General features: G+C 52.8%; 1 protein-coding gene across 3 annotated transcripts; it reads right to left on the reverse strand.

The window, feature by feature from the left end:
• Positions 1 to 214: 214 nt before the first annotated feature.
• LGALS9 (galectin 9) lies at positions 215 to 15,643 on the reverse strand. 3 transcript variants are annotated; one of them, XM_081270279.1, is made up of 12 exons: positions 15,532 to 15,643; positions 10,443 to 10,534; positions 7,916 to 8,117; positions 6,982 to 7,092; positions 5,634 to 5,720; positions 4,321 to 4,356; positions 3,731 to 3,781; positions 3,213 to 3,254; positions 2,634 to 2,722; positions 2,314 to 2,476; positions 665 to 811; positions 215 to 589 (listed from the first exon to the last, which is right to left on the reverse strand). In XM_081270279.1, exons 1-11 carry the CDS (start codon positions 15,568 to 15,570, stop codon positions 665 to 667), a joined length of 1,059 nt encoding a protein of 352 aa, XP_081126405.1. In that variant the 5' UTR covers positions 15,571 to 15,643; the 3' UTR covers positions 215 to 589. The 3 variants fall into 3 exon arrangements, with proteins under 3 accessions (XP_081126405.1, XP_081126407.1, XP_081126406.1); XM_081270281.1 differs by lacking the exon at positions 5,634 to 5,720; XM_081270280.1 differs by having other exon boundaries at positions 215 to 811.
• Positions 15,644 to 16,408: the final 765 nt, after the last annotated feature.

Genomic DNA, 16,408 nt, shown 5'->3' on the forward strand with positions numbered 1-16,408 from the left:
CAGAGACCCCTGCAGAAGAATTCCATGTCCTCCTGCTTTCCCCAGCTCTCTCCTGGGGTTTGCCAGGGACTCACTGTGAGTAGGTGTGGACGTCAGGATCCCCCTTCCCAAGGGGAGCCCACGCAGTCTCTCCCACTCCCTGGGCAGGGACCTCCAGTTCCAGAGACTCCCAAGTGTCTCCAGACACATTTAATAAACCACGGTCTTCCCCACGTGTTGCCGGCAACCATTTTTATTCCTTCATTTTCCTTATTTTCCCCTGGGAAAGAGAGTTGGTGGAAGCCCAGGGGGATGGAATCAGGGTAGTTTCCTTGAGGGGTGGGGGGCTGAGCTGGGTGCCAGGTGAGAAAGAAAGAGAGTAAGGGTCAGAGAAGGGGGGTGGGGCCAAGGAGGTCCCCTCACTGCAGGGAATGCATAGCTCTGGCTGGGAACTGGAGTTGACCTGGGACAGGAATGTGCCACATTCAACACAGGCCTGAACTGGGTGCTTGGGAGGCTCCGGAGACTCCGTGTCTGCTGAGGGGGGTGAACACAGCTTCACCAGTTCTGAACACCCTCTGCTTGCATGGTAGCATCCGGGAGGCTGGAGCTGAGACAGGGGAATGGAGATGATGAGGAAACTCAGCACCACATCCCAGCCCTGTCCTCAGGCCAGGGAGCCCACCTATGTCTGCACGTGGGTCAGCTGGACATCACCCGCCACTTCCAGGTTATTGATGGCCGGCAGGTTCTTCATGCGGTGGAGGTATTCAAACAGGTGTTGACCGTCCACAGCCACCTTGAGGCAGTGACCTTCACACATGATCCATACCTGGACAGAGAGGCCCTGTCACTTCCATTTGGAAAATCAGCAGCCCTAAACGCAGGGCTTGAATCTCCTTCTTTTCCTCCCTCCTGCCTTGGCCAGTAACAAGCCCCACCCCTGCATTCTGGCTACGCCGGAAATATCTGCTCCTCAATAAATACCCATGCGCTCTCCTTCCCTGGTACTTTAGCATATGCCCTTCCTGAGCATGGAATGCTGTTCCCACCCTGCACACCCAAGCCTTCCCTGACCCACTCCCTGTCGAGTCACCTGCCTCCCCAGTCCACTCTCCAGTTGGGATGAGATGCTATCTTGGGCTATCTGTGTCCTCAGGGCTGGGGGCCTAGACTCCTGCAGCAGCCTCCTAACACTCTTTACAGCCGGAGGCCTCTCTGCGAGGCAGGCAGGGAACAAACCTCAAAACCTCATCACCCATGGCGATGGCGAGCACAGCCCTCAGCCTGCACAGATCCCGTCTCATTCCATTCTTACAGTCCTCTGATCTCTAGTATTATCACTCCATGTTATAGATGATGAAACTGAGACGCAGAGCATGTGTCACTTCCGCAAGGTCTCAGAGCTCACTAATCAAGGTTATTGTTCCGGGACTTGAAACACTCCAATGGCTTCTCATTGTATTAAAATCCAAGCCCCTTTCATGGCCCACAAAGGCCCACACCAGTCATTTTCAACCCCGATTGCAGATGTATCACCTAGGGAGTGTCTTAAAAATACAGAGGCCCAGGCTGATCGCCTTACTGGCCTGGGGTGGGGGCCCTGGCCTTGATTTGTCTTTCTAAGCTCTCTGAGTGAATCCACTGCAGAGTCAAGGTGGAGAAGGCCCACTCTGGGTGGTCAGGCCTCCAGCTAATCCGCACCTCTCTTGCCCTGGCTCTCCACCCCGCAGCCCTTGCCCTTGAGGCTCCAGATGGACCCCATTTGCCTCTGCACAAGACACAGGCAGCTCCCCGCCATTCCCGCCCCGGCTCCCTCCAGCCCGTGTTCAGTTTCCCTTTCTGCAAGGACCTGTCTCTTCTCTGCAGTGACCGGTTCATGACCGTTCCTTCTTCCTCCCCGATCTACACTGTGAACTCCGTGGGGGCAGGATCCTGTCTGACATCTTGGTGGCTGCATCCACAGAAGTGGGCTACTTCCTACAAGGTGGCCCCCATAAAGTGGTCAGCAAGTGATTGCAGAGTGAAGATGGGAGCAAATGAATCATGCCTCATTCTTGGGTTCCGTTTGGCATAGATTGGCCGTGTGACCTGTGTCCTGCGAGTTTCTTTTGCCCATATGTGAAAAGCAGACACTGACACCTGCTATGTGGGTGGGGGCAGTGATCATGGAAATAATAATAACCTGTTAACATTCTCTCTTCCTTGGGGTGCAGTCCTCATCCCTCAGGATTCAGCCCCCATGCTGTCCCAGGTAACCCCAGACTCCTCCACCTCTTCTCCTCTTGCCCCCTGTGAGCCCCTCCCTCTGAGCTCCAGGTCACAGCAACTTACCGAGAAGCTCATGCCTCGAGTGAAGGGCATTTTTCGGGGCAGGCTTCGCTCCTCATACCCCCAAGAGCTGTTGATCTGGGTGTTGCGGACCACAGCATTCTCATCAAAACGGGGGTTCATGTGGAAGGCGACGTCACTCCCGGAGCGCAGGTTAATGTGGAACCTGGGGTGGGGGGCAACTCACATGGACCCTCTCTGTCCACTGAACTCTGGGACCCAGCCCTTCCCCACAATCCCCAACTTGTCGGGAGCCAGGGAGATGGCCAGAGTGACCGTGGGGGTCTCTCTCTATTCTGGTAGCCCTGGAGGCCCTGTCTTACCTCTTAGCACTTGGCAGGACAGTGCCTGACACCATGATGGACTTGGATGGGTACAGACCCCCTGGGATGCTGGTGAAGAAAGGCATCGGCTGTTGGGAGGGTGGGGACAAGTCAGCCAGCAGCAGCAGCCAGAGAGCCACACCTGCCCCTGAGAATCCTGTACCAACTTCCATAGATGTGTCCCATCAGTCAAGTCTGGAACTGTGCCTGTGAGCAGGACATCTTCCAGAAGGAGACCTAGGACATCTTTACCTGGCTCAGTCAAGCCAAAGGAAAACTTTCCGGCATTCCCCAAGGCAGTGGGGAATGTCACTTTAAATGTCACAGAAGGAACTTTGGCCAACACCAAAGGGTTCTCGGGGTGGAAAAAGGAAAGTCCTAATTTGCTCACTTGAAGAGACCACTTCAGAGTTGAGGGCTCCTTTGGACAGTCTTCTAATTTACGTGGATGCTTTTAAAATCAGCTTGACAATGGACTGCCTTGAATTATGCAAGTCAGAGGACCATCCCCCGTGGCCCTGCCCTCCCTCCCTGCCCCACACAAATGAAATCTCCTGCCTCCTCCAAAAACCTACTCACATAGTTTGGGTTGGGGAACACCATAGGTGGCATTGCAGGATTCTGTTGAAGAGAGACCAGAAAATTCAATGTGGAAACACATGTGCAAACACACACACACACACACACACACACACTCTAGAGTACGCTCCAGTGGGAGACTGAGTTGTGAGGGCTCAGCCCTTGGATTCTGCCACATGCCTTCCATCAGCCCTCCTGAAACTTCCTGGTGTGTTCCTGGACCCATTATGGACACCTCTCTCTCAGCACCTCCACAGAAGCCCCACTCAATCCAGGCCCCCACCTGATTTGCAATGGCAGGAGGAGGAGAAAGATCAAGACGTGATCAGTAGTGACATTGCAGGGACTTGTCCTCGGGATCCAAGTCTAGGAACCTGGGCTCAGCCCCATCTGTCCCCATCCTCCTGGATAAACCACTTTAGGACTTGCTAACCCAGTGCTGGGACTCTAGGGAATACTGTTGGTGCTCAAGAGGGAAGCCACGGGGCAAGGAGCTGAAAAGGAACTTTTAGACTTACAGGGAACATCTGTCCTGGGGTGCTGTGCACCGTGTGGATAATAGTTTGAGTCTGGAAGAAAGAAACCAAGTCTCAACCAGCTCCCAGCTCCTACTAGCGTGAATGCTACCACCTGCCACCAGTGGACACACACACAAACACACACACACACACACACACACACACACACACACACACACTATGAAGAGAGTTAACCTTGAGCTGTAACCAAGGTTCAGAGAGGGTGGATACAGTTGTTTCTAAGCTCAAGGGTCCAAAGGTTAGGGCTCCAGAGAAGAGACAGGTCTGCCCCAGCCCCACTTTCCTCTCTGGGAATTTCTGTCTGCACAGCTGTACTTTGCAAGCAAGAGAGGGGAATGTGGGGCCTCTGCAGACAAGTGGCCATTCAGGTGGTTCCCTGTTGTATGGGGCCAACCAGCCACACCCCCAGGTCCCTCCACCACACCCAGAGGCCAGCCAGGTGGTCCGTGGGGCTGGCCTTAGCTGCCCACTTTCTTATGAGAGACATCAATGCCTGGCCATGCCTCCTTCCTTTAATGCACAGGAAGAACCAAAATGAAGAGGACCAGAAGAGAGAGAGGCTGACTTACCATAGGAGCCGGGTTGGGAGGCCAAATGCCTGGAGGCTGAGAAGACAAGAAAACTCAAAATGATGGCTGGTTCCAGGTGGAGGAGGCATGGCTACCTACCTCCAGGTGGGCTTCTTGTGGTCAGAAATGACTTCCCTGACACTCACCTCCCTTCTCCTCCCTTCTTAAGCCTGCAGCATCAGATTCTCACCCCCAAGTGCACAGGTCTCAGGGCTGGGGAGGAGGATGTGCCCTTGGCTGCCCCAGATGGGTCCAACACAGGCCATATTGCTTCCCTGAATCCCCAGAGGCAACAGCCCGATGCCCTATTCCACCCATCAGGTGAAAACCAGTGTTCACCAGAGGCCCCATTGTGAGCCGAGCACGTCCATGTCATCATGGGCCATGCGGAGCCTGGGTAGTCAGAGCGCTCTCCCCACCCCCACTGTTCTGGTAGCCAGGGGAAGGGCTGCCTTCCTTTCCCTGATCCTGCCCCTCCCAGAAGGCCACTCTGGCCCTGGCTGGCTTCCTCCTGTACTTGGCTGTGGGAATCAGAGCCCATATTCATTTCTTGGGTCCCTGCTTTGTGCCAGGCACGGTGTCCAAATAATGGTGCCACAGTGCCAGTGCTCCAGGGGCTTGTGGGCACAGGGACAGACACATAAGCATGGTTATAATAGGACATGGTGACTGCATGGCACAGATATGGACAAAGTTCATGCTCACACAGAGGGGAGCGTCTGGCAGCCTTCCTGACGGGAAAAACTCCCTGGAGGAGTGACATCTAAGCAGAGCATCACTGTGCGGTGAGAGGCTTGCCGGGGGTGAGATGGGCACATGGTGGCTTCAGCTCTGGGAACAGCATGGGCAAAAGCATGGTGGCCTGAGAGGCCTCGAGGGAACAGCAGAGGCTGCATGCTCTTTATGAGTGGGCCGGGCTGGAAGGCAGGAAGGTGGGCGGAGGCAAATCTGGGGACATTCTGTTGTGCTCCTCTGGGGACCTGGGGCTTCCTTCAGAAGGGCCGAGGCTTGGACCAGGATGGGTGTGCTCATGGGAAGGGATTGCACAGTGGGGTTGTGAGGAGCTGGACACGGCTGTCACAGTGAGGAGTCACCATGGTCTGGGCCATGGCAGAGGCTTTGGAGAGGGACATAGGTGAGCTGAGCATCAAGGAGGGGATAGGGACCCAGGACACTGCCCAGGTCCCCAGCTCTGGGCGACTGGTGGAAGCAGATGGGGAATCCCCTAGCGGGTATGACAGGCTGGAGCGGCCTGTGGGCCCTCTGTCCTTCCTGCTGTCTGCTCAGCCTCCCGGCCTCCATCTGTAACTCACTTTTGGTTTGCGCCCCCTGTGTTTCGATGGGAAACAGACAGGCTGGGAGAAGTGCATGGTGGAAAAGGCCGACTGGACTGGAGACCTCTGTTAAAACAAAAGGCACCACCGGTTGACTCGGAGCATCCATGGAGCCAAGGAAGAGAAGAAAGAGGTCAGGCAGGAGCAGCGGCCAGGCAGACACAGGACCCAGAGGCCAGCTCAGGCTCCAGGGCGAGGAAGGGGCTGCTGGGTGAGTAGTGGCAGGTGGGCACTCTCCCTCCCTCTCCTTCTCTCTGTCTTTCCCCTGCCATGGAGGGAGGGGACGTGAGGGATGAAGCTCCAAGGGAAAGGAGCTCGTGGTTATTGAGGACCTACTGTGGGTCCAGAACACCCCAACCTTCCCCTTTTTCACATGATGTCTCCTCAGCTTTTAGATATTTTAAAACAGGGAGGGTCAAACCGACGACAAAGTGGGCCGTGGAGTCGGACCCTGACTTACACAGCGTCATGGAACCACACAACCCAGTGGCAATGATTATATCCATTCTACAGATGAGGAACCACCAACCCAGTGGCCGTAACTATGTCCTTTCAAGGCGGGGAGAGGTGACGTTGGTCCCCCCCACAGATGGAGAGAATGGCAACAGCTGGGGATTTGAACAGGATTCTGCCTGGTTCCCAAGTTTGGGCTCTTTCTGGAACCACCTGGTCTGCGAACCAAGGTGGAAACAGAGAGCGACAGTCAGAGGAGAGGCCGAGGGGTCTGGGAGACCAAGGCAGGAGCTTCAGACAGAGACAGCAACACAAGGATGGCAGAGTGACAGAGGAGGCGGGGAAGACAACCATCAAGATTGGTTAGTACCAGTGTGATTCTGCAACCTGTATAATCAGAAAAATGAGAAATTATACCCCAGCTGATTCAAATGTATGAATTGCCAAGATCATTGTAATGTCATGTGTAGCTAATAAAAAAATAAAATAAAATAAGGGGCTGGGGATGTGGCTTAAGCGGTAGCGCGCTCGCCTGGCATGCGTGCGGCCCGGGTTAGATCCTCAGCACCACATACAAACAAAGATGTTGTGTCCGCCGAGAACTAAAATAAATAAATAAATAAATAAATAAATTCTCTCTCTCTCTCTCTCTCCCCCTCTCCTCTCTCTTAAAAAAATAAAAATAAAATAAAATAAATCTCTTTTCTTCATAAATTAAAAAAAAAAAAAAAAGATTGGTTAGTTCCCAACCAATGTGTCCCCAAAGCCACCTGGAGAGGAGATTGGCTGGTAACTTTGGGCCATGGAGTCTAGACACAGCCAGCCTGGGCCCCGGGCCCCAGCCCTGGGACAGGGGCCTAGGGTTCAGTCTCACCTGGAAGCCGATGTAGGACAGCTGCAAAGTGCCGGTGACAGAGATGGTGTCCACGCGATGGAAGGGCACGCGGTGTGCATACTGCACAAAGAAGTTCTTGTTCACCATCACCTGGCAAAGGAGACCATGTTCCAGGAGAGGAGTCCCGGGCCAGGGCGGGAGCACGCCAGAGCTCCTGGAGCCCCGCTTCTGGAATCAAAGGCCTGAGCCTGGTTTTCACAACCAGCCCACTTCAGAGGGGGCATGGGGGACCCTCAGGGCTGCACCAGTGACAGGAACATGTGAGTCAAATGTCTCCAACCCCAAGCTCCCATTGGCTTTTTGTTCCTCTAGTTTTTTGTTTATTACTATATCTTCATTTTTCTGGTGACACTTCACCTGGGGCAGCATCTAGGTATGCATAAAAATGCTCATGGAGAGCAGGGGGAGGTGATCTAGGGTCACACACTAAGCAGGGAACCCCATGAAACATAGCACAGAAGAGGACAGTCTCACGCCACCTGGGTCCCCAAGCCCAGAGACACTGCTCTGGCTGCAAAGGTCATTTGCAGGGACTTACAAAGCCACGTGGCTACTGGAACCTGGATAAAGTCTAGAACAAGGTCCCCCCCCCCCCCCACAAAAAAAGAGATGTTTCCAGAAGTGAAGGAATGGCTACAGCAGGGGAATGGGATCATCTTGAACTTAAAGACGTAAGAGCTCAAAAAACACCATGGTGATGTATCTAGTCCCTATTTTCACAGTAAAAGAAGCAACAGGTGCACCTGCAGGGGCAGGTGACTGCACGCATGGAGACTAGCTAGCCACAGGTGACGATCTAGAAAGCCACAGATCCATGGTCTGTGTAGTGGTGTCACTCTGGCCTGATCTCAATCAATGTATTTAAAGACTGTTCACCCAGCCCAGAGGGACAGGGAGAGGGCTTCCCGCTCACCTTGAACTCTGAGCTCTCCACCTGGAAGCAGAGCTCAAAGGGCTTCCCCTTCTGGAAGGGCATTTGCATCTTTCTCTCCTCGGGCCCCCAGCGTCCATTCTGCTTCGTGTTGCAAACCACATACCCTCCCTCTTCAAACCGAGGGTTGAAGTGGAGAGCAATGTTTTGGTCACTGAAGCCAGTCTGCAAGTTCACAGCAAACCTAGGCAGAGGGAAACCAAAGAGTCTTCTGTTGCATGGTTACTGCCAACATCAGAATGAAAGAGCCTGGCACCACGGGCTTCTTTGCATAGAACCTGCGCAGTTTACATGAATTTGTTGGCATCTTTTTTTTGTTGATATTATTCATCTAATTTGGACCTAATATTTTTTCATGCAATTATTGTATGTTTCCCTTCCAGCGTGATTTTCTAAAAACATGTAAGTAGGAAAATGGGTAAGGAAAGAGCTAGCATTAGCCACAAGAAGCCTGGGTCTTGGAAACTAATTACAAATGGATGTCAAAGATGGTAACCATGAAGGATGTGACTTAGTGCCAAGTGAACGCTCGCAGGGGTCAGTGTTGGAAGCCAGCCCCCACCTGCCCAACTGGGAAAGAAAAGAACAAATTTGAAGATCATTTGAAATCGGTGGCCATATACCTACAAAGACAATGTCGAAAAGAGAAAGTGTGGGATAAATAAATACCAGCTCACCAGCATAAAAATGTCACGGTGCGGAGTTTTGTGAAGTCTGGTGCTCACTGCATGTTGGTGTGTGTTGGAGTGGACGTGGTGACCCTGAAGTCAAGTGAGGTTGGACTCAGACCCCTGACACTGCCCTCAGGTTGCCACACTCAGGACGAGATCCTGAGGGAGGTCATGTTCAGGAGGCCCCAAGTGCAAGTTCATCCCTCTCTTTGGGGAGGAAGCCCCTCACCCTGGACACTTTCCCCTGGGACATGAGCCATTTCAAATGATGAGCCATTTCAAATCAAAGAACCTTCCAGGGCAGTTGGCTCCCAAAATGGGGGCTCGGTAGATGTCTTCTCTGCTTTTCTCTGTTATATCTAGACCTTGAAACAAAGTTCAAGTCTCAAGTTCAAGATGGGGCGTCTCCCTGCAGTCCAGCCTTCCCTGAGCTCTGTATGAACGCGGCTTCTGCCTGCTTCATTGGCCACACTGTTCTCCCACACAGACTTCAGGCCAGGGCCTTGGCTTTCCCTCCTCTCTGTCCCTCACAGGGCCCAGTACTGCACCATGCCCCAGAGGCAGCCTTCTAACTTCCTGTAGAGCCCACTCAATTTCTGTTGGAAAAGGGCATGTTCTAGAACATTCTGGCACCTTCTGGCCAGCTAAGCAGGGATGTACTCCTTCAAGCCAGGTTGCTCTGTGAACTCTATGACAGCAGGCCCAGAACCCAGCCCGGATCCCTGTTGGCCCCGACTCTAGCAGTGCTAAGAAGGAAGAATCCAAGTTACAAAATTAAAGCCATTTCTCTTTGGATGGAGAATGCGGATTTTGAAATATCTCTGGATGTATTTCTCCCTTGGCAGCCCTCCAGCTTCATTCCTGTGTTTTGAAAATTCCTGCTCCAGGGAAGGGCGAGAGCAACATTTCCCAAGGGAGAGTCACCAGAACTGGAGGGACAATGTCTTGTAGACAGGGTGGCACAGTAGGAATTCCTTCTGGTGCGGGAGGGGGTCAGACTGATGTGTGTGTGTGTGTGGGGGGGGTGGGAATTCAGGGTAGGTCCTGGATTGCCCTATTGGAGGGCTTTGAGTAAATCTCCTGCAGGATTTCCCAGGGCTCCTGGACAAGTCCCATGTCCACTGTGGCCATGTCCACCCTACTTATGGGGGATGGCAGTGGTGGAGGAAGTCAATCAAATTCAGATTGCCAATCTAAGGCATCAGAGGGTGTGAAGAGGATCCACAAGGTCCGAGTGCCCCATGTAAGGTGATGACAGGGCCTCTGGGATTGAGACAGACAGCTGAGCCCCGAGGGGCTTGTCCAGGCACTGTGGACAGTGGCAGACAGCAGCTGTGTAGATCCCAACCAAACCTGTAAAACCACACACCTCAGTGCCACCCGGACAGTGTTGCTCAGCAGAGGTCAGCCACGCCTGCATGGGGGTCAGATATCCCCCCTCCAGCCTGAGAGTACATGTGAGCTCTTCCCTGTTTGCAGACAGCCCCCGCTTCACTGAGGAGGGTGGGAAACAGCACTGATCAGCATCTTGGCTGACTTAGTATTTTCCAGAAAATGCTTTGAAAACCAAAGAGACAAAATGACTTTTGAATATGTCCACACATCTGCCAAAGAAGGGCTCCAAAGTAGACGGAGCCAGCAGGGGACCGAGGGAGTTCTGCTTTTGCAACTCTGGGCCCCTTTCCTCCTTGCTGAGTTCTCTGGGGACAGGGAGCCCTGCAGTCGATACCCGTGCTCAGTGGCGCTGGGAAACATGGGCAGGGCCCAGCCCTTCATGCTCAGCACCCTGTGGCTGCTAAGGGAAGAGGCTGGAGACAACAGCAGCACCATCTGTATACCTGTTTTCAAAGGAGTGAAGAACGGTCCCCTGGATAGTGATCTGGAGTCCCTCCTGGAGACCTCCTTGGATTGTCCCAGAAAAGGGGACCATCTGCAGGGAGAAGACATGGGATGTCAGTTGGTGGGCACTCACCTGGGTGTGAGAGCACAGTGCTAGGGCCTGGGCATGTGGCTGTGAATGGGACAGGTGGGGTCCCAACCTCACAGATCTTAGGGTCCTGTGCAGAAGCAGATGCGACTCAGTTGGTTGCAGACATTCTGAGCCCTAAAAAGAGGAGACCACCTGAGTCTGAGGGGACATCATGGGCAGCCAACCTTGGCAGTCTGAGAGGAAGTGACTACCCAGGAATCCACCAGGAGGAGGGCCTTCCAGATGCAGAAGCGACCGAGGAAAGCTTACTGAGCTCTCTTTGACACAGTGTCCTCCTCAGTGACGTAGAGATAACCCCTGCCCTTGCTAAGGCAGCTTGGTGGATGACTGTGGAGAATATGGCGCATAGTAGGTGCCTCTCTGCTACCCTCCTCCTCTCCCTGCCTTGCCCTCTCTGGGCACAGTCCCCACCCTGGTGACTTCCCAACTTTCAATGCACACTTCTGGATGCCTGTTGTCCACCCGCATTAGAGCACAGTTCTGTGTCCTGGGTGGTTTTCCTTTCTCTTCTCTACACCTCCTTTAGGTCAATTTCCTGTAAGAATTCAGTATTTCCCAGAGCAGGGGCAGTGATGTGCACGAGCCAGATGGCCAGGTAGGACCAGTAGGGAGCGGTGGAGACTGAGGCATGGGGACTTCACACCCTCACCAGATGTGACAGCATCTCCTCTGCTCTAACCCATGAATTCCACCCAGGCTCAGTGTTAGCAGTTCCCAAATTAAAGAGTAACCCAGAAATTTAGATTTATTATTATCTTTTGAGTAAACATTTTCATTTCTGGGGAAAAAAATATTCTCCAAAAAGGGTGCATCCGATCCTATATGGTGGAGATACAGGATGAAGTATTCGCAACACAATGCTGTATCTGAACTGGCTCCAGAGGAGTCCAAGGGTGGAAAGGGAAGTGGGCCAAGGTTGGGAGGAGGCGAGGCAGGGCCAAAGTCCATCAGCCCTGGGGCTGGGCAAGGGCGGGGTTCTCTGTGACCTGTTTTCTCTGGGGATTTCAAAAGCACCACTGCCAAGTCCAGCCCACGGCCACTTCTCGCCTGTGTCCTGAAGGCATATGACACTGTGGCACCTACAGAAGCCCATCCACACTCAGGGGCACTGCAGGGCCTGGACCTCAGGCAGAAGCTGCTGTCGGTAGACCTCTCAGGGAAGTGTCTCTTGTTGCCACTCAGGATGGGTCTGAACTCACATTAAATCCTTTAGTGACCTTGAGAAATTCACACTTCTCTTGGCCTCCGAGTTCACCCCTGCCCATGTCCATGGTCTGGGGGAAGTAAAGTCACCCTGATAGAGTTATGGACCAGCATGGCATAAACTGACTTGAGGGGCATTGAGTTCAGAGTATTGGAAACCCCTCCCCTGTCTGTTGAAGCCCAACATTCTCATCAGAGCCTTTTATGCTATCAAAAGAGATAACGCTTTAAACACGCCAAAGCTGGGAAGCCTGCACCCTTCACAGAAGTTTATTCACACTGAGGCACAAGAACAGAAAGCTATCAGGTGTGGTGGTGCAAGCCTGTAATCTCAGTGGCCCAGGAGGCTGAGGTGGGAGGATCTCAAGTTGGAGGCCAGCCTCAGCAATTTAGGGAGATCCTGTGTCCAAAGAGAGAGCTCAGTGATAGAGTATTTTCCTAGCATGTGAGGCCCTGGATTAGATTCCCAGTACTAGGAAGGAAAGAAAAGAAAAAAGAAAAAGGAACAGAAAGCAAGGTATGATGGCTCTGAAGTGCTCAGATCTTACAGAAACTCTGGAAGGAGGAAGAAGGGTACAGGTGATGGGGCAGGACAGAGAACCTTCATCTCTCAGGCAACAGTGTCTTAAAAAAAAAAGTTTTCTGAGATTTCAAAATGTCTTAAATGATTGTCCCCAAATTCTGAAAAATAAGATTGTTCTGGGTGTCGCTAATTACAAGCAAAGTTCGTCATTTCCTCATTATAACAGCAAAGGATGGGAGACAGCCTAAAAATGCAAGGGGAAAAAGAGGTGAAGTGAATGATACTGTTTCCAAATGAGGGATTCAATGTGTCCTTAGAGAGAAAAGGGAGGGAAGTCTCAACACAGATACTCAATGACGCCACTTGTGTAAAAAGTGGGTGGGGGGACTGTGAGCATGTGTAGACTTATTACAGATAAAGTATCTCTAAAAGAATTCAGGAGGACCTGATAACGCTGGTGAACTGCAAGATATCGAGTACTGAGGGCAGAATGACCCCTCGCCTCCACCTTTGGAAAAGTCCAGAGTCCCTGGAACCTGAGATTATGTTACCTGAAGTGGCAAAAGGAACTCTGCAGGTGTGATTAAGTTAAGGACCTTAAGATGGGGAAAGTATTCTGGACAGAGTGTCCCTAAGTTGCAGAGTCTGGCCTCAAACTTGAGATCCTCCTGCCTCAGCTTCCCAAATCACGGGGATTATGGTTTATTTAATGTAATTGAATTTTTATTTTTTTTTTGTGGTGCTGGGGATTGAACCCAGAGCCTTGCACATGTTAAGCAAGCATTCTACCACTGAACCCTATCCCTCCGGCTCCAAAACTGCAGGCTTTACAGATGGAAGCAGGAGCCGTGAGCACGCCACAGCATGCAGGCTGTCAGAAAACAGATGCTGTGAGGCCTCGCCAGGTGAAGCTCCTATGGAATTTGGGCCTGTATGTGAGGGAGAGCTCTGAGCAGGACCCACTTTTGATCCTGCTGAAGGGAGGATAGCATCTTGCACTGGGTTTATGGCCTCTGGCCTTGGCTCCTTCCCCAGCTCCCTGTGCCAGAAGTTGTGATATTGAGCAAGTCACTCTGTCTGTCTGGGCCCCAGTCCCTCCTCAGACTATAACACAGTGCTAATAATGTAGCCTGGCAGTGTTGGGGAGAGGGTGGCATGCGATGCCATGAGGAAAGCCCCTGTCTCGGGCTCAGCCTTGGTAATACAGCTGTTTGCATCAGGACAAATCCCTCCACTGGCTCAGATCTTGCTCTGAGCTCCTGCTTGTACCTGGAGGCTGAGATTTTTCCCTCCTCTGTCTGGAGGTCCAGAAAGCAGGGCTGGACCCAAGAGACCAAAGTATGGACAGCCTCCTGCCGCCCGCCGGCCCAGCGTCACCAGAGGGCACCCCATCCTGGCACCAGCAGTACGGCTACCACTACACCTGCCTGAGGCTACCCAGCAGCAGGAGGCAGTATGTGACTTTAGCCCAGGGCCCTGAGACCTCAAAAGTTCTTGGGTCCTGCTGGTAGCTGGCATTTCAGACCTGCGTTGTCCCTTGTTAATGCCACTTTTAAGGATGAGGAAACTGAGGCACAGAAAGTTTCAGTAACTTGCCCAAAGCTGCACAGCTAGTCAATGTCAGAGCTGGGATTTGAACCCCAGAACTCATGCTTCCCCACACAAGCTGCTGATGATAAAGCACAGGACATCCTTATTGCCGGCCTGTCCTGTCCGTGGCTCTGGCTTCCTTCCTGGCCCTGGAGAGGGCTGCCTAGAAGCAGCAGGGCCTCACAGTAGGAGCCTTTCCTAGCACCACAGTGGTCACTCGGCTCCTTCAGGAGTTAGCATTTGGAGGAAATGTGGCTCAAACGGCCAGAGGTCAGCCGTCACCACGTGAGTGGGGAGTGCACACATCCTCTTTCTTGTCTGGACGTGCGCAGCCCAAGTCCTATTTGAACTCTCCCTTGCCTGCAGGAGGATTTTCTTTCTCGTTTGATAGAAAACCAGGAAGTTTAGCTTCTACATCCACAGAAAATCTCAAAATCAGAATCACAAAATGTCAGCACTTATGTCATTTCCAGTCTGATGGGGAATTAGCGAGAGGGTATGAGATGCTGTGGGGACCCGTTGTGACCCCGCAGACCCCCCCCCACAGAGGTGCTGTTTAGCCCCTCCACACACGCTCCACCCCAGGATCCCCACAGGGTGGCTGAGGGGTGATGGCAGCATTAGCAACTGCTGGGGAGTTCAGGCCAGGCCTCGGGCCTCTGCTGCGGCAGGGTCAAGTGTGAGGCCCAGGCCACCAGGCTACCCCTGGCACCTGTTCAACCCCCTCAACCCTGACACCTAGGGCGACCATAGGCGCTCCTGCTTCCCCAGCATTGGTCTCTCCCTCCTCTGAGAGCAAACCAAGCCGCTGCTTTCTCCACCACTTTGCATCTGGAGACACTTGGCAAGTGCCTCAACCTCCTGGAACCTCAGTTTTTCCACAAGTAAAGTGGGCATAATAGCCTTACAAGGCTCCCCACAGACAGGGGAAAGGTGTGGGAGGCAGCCCCTTGTCACCCACATAGACAGTCCCTCACCTCCAGGGCTGCCCTCTGAAGACATGCTGGACATGCCCTTACCTTATGACCTCCGACTCAGTCCTCAGAGCACAGACCCCTCGATGCCCCCTGACTCCTAATAACATGAAACATTCCTAAAGCACCTACAGTGTGCCAGGAAGTGCTCAAATATGCTCCCTCAGTGCTTACCCAGCCTTAGGATAGGGGCTGGAGGGTGATTCCCACTTCACAGATGGAGAAACTGAGGCCCAGAGATCACTCAGCTAGTAAGCGACCCATCCGGACAGGCCCTCTCCAGAGTCAGTGCTTTAACTACTGCGTGTGAGGGTGGCTACTCTCCCAGAAGCCTGCTGGCATCCCCATTCCCCAAACCATCACCCTTCTAGAAGCTACTAGGCCTGTCTAGCTCAAGCACCTCAGATGGAGCAGGCACCCAGCGGGAGCTCAGAGTGTCTGTCTGTCAAATGCATGGACCATGGTGATTGTCACCCGCTGGTCCCAAGAGGCACAGACGAGACTGGCATGGAATAGGAGCTCTATTGGGATGCCCCCACCTGGCATTTCTGCCCCTCTCTCCCACTGACCCACTCCACCCCGCCGTTTCCCAGGCTATGGCAGCCAGCCCAGCTGGGGACAGCCCTGTGACAGTCCCCAGTACTCACCGGGCTGAGGTAGGGAGGCTGGACGCCACAGAAAGCCATTTCTCCACCACCTTGGTGGCCACTGCTGCCTTTCACGGCGGCTGGGCTGTCCTCTGCTCAGGCAGGACGTTACAAGGAAATAGAAACTAAAGCAATTTGGCAGTTCTTCAACAGGGCGGAGCCAGAGGGAGCGGGTCTGCAGAAGGAAGGTAGGCGAGGGGGCGGGAGTCTGGGGTGGTGTGACAGGGCTGGGGCCTTCTGACAACTGAGGAAGCACAGAGACCCCCCCCCTTCAAATCCTGATTCTTGGAATCATTCCAGAAAGATATCAGAGATATCACTCAGAGTAACAGGCACGAGTTTACTAGAAGGGATAGGAAAGGGAGAAAGGGGACACTCTCAAGGGTCCTCTCAGAGAGGAGAGGGACAGTATGCCCCTCCTGCCATTCAGTTTTCCTGAGGATCCTGGGGACGTTTTCAGAGAATCCCACCCAGGTCCACCTCTTGACTTTTTTTTTTATTATTGGTTGTTCAAAACATTACAAAGCTCTTGACATATCATATTTCATACATTTGACTCAAGTGGATTATGAACTCCCATTTTTACCCCGTATACAGATTGCAGAATCACATCGGTTACACATCCACGTTTTACATACTGCCATACTAGTGTCTGTTGTGTTCTGCTGCCTTTCCTATCCTCTACTATCCCCCTCCCCTCCCCTCCCATCTTCTCTCTCTACCCCCTCTACTGTAATTCATTTCTCTCTCTTGTTTTTTTCCCCTTTCCCCTCACTTCCTCTTATACGTAATTTTGTATAACAGACTTTTGACTGACAGCAGGATGACCTCAGACTCCTGAGTCCCCACGGTGCCTGACAACTGCAGGTCACTTTGG

Source organism: Spermophilus citellus (assembly GCF_964194105.1).
Source record: "Spermophilus citellus genome assembly, chromosome: 17".
NCBI classification, from domain to species: domain Eukaryota; kingdom Metazoa; phylum Chordata; class Mammalia; order Rodentia; family Sciuridae; genus Spermophilus; species Spermophilus citellus.

Coding starts and splice junctions, on each gene's coding strand:
- LGALS9 (XM_081270279.1), bottom strand. CDS start 15,570: ATGGCTTTCTGTGGCGTCCAGCCTCCCTACCTCAGCCCG. Junction 5,721..6,981: donor TGTCCTACATCGGCTTCCAG/GTGAGACTGAAC, acceptor TTGTTTTAACAG/AGGTCTCCAGTCCAGTCGGC. Junction 3,255..3,730: donor CCCCAGGACAGATGTTCCCT/GTAAGTCTAAAA, acceptor TCTCTTCAACAG/AATCCTGCAATGCCACCTAT.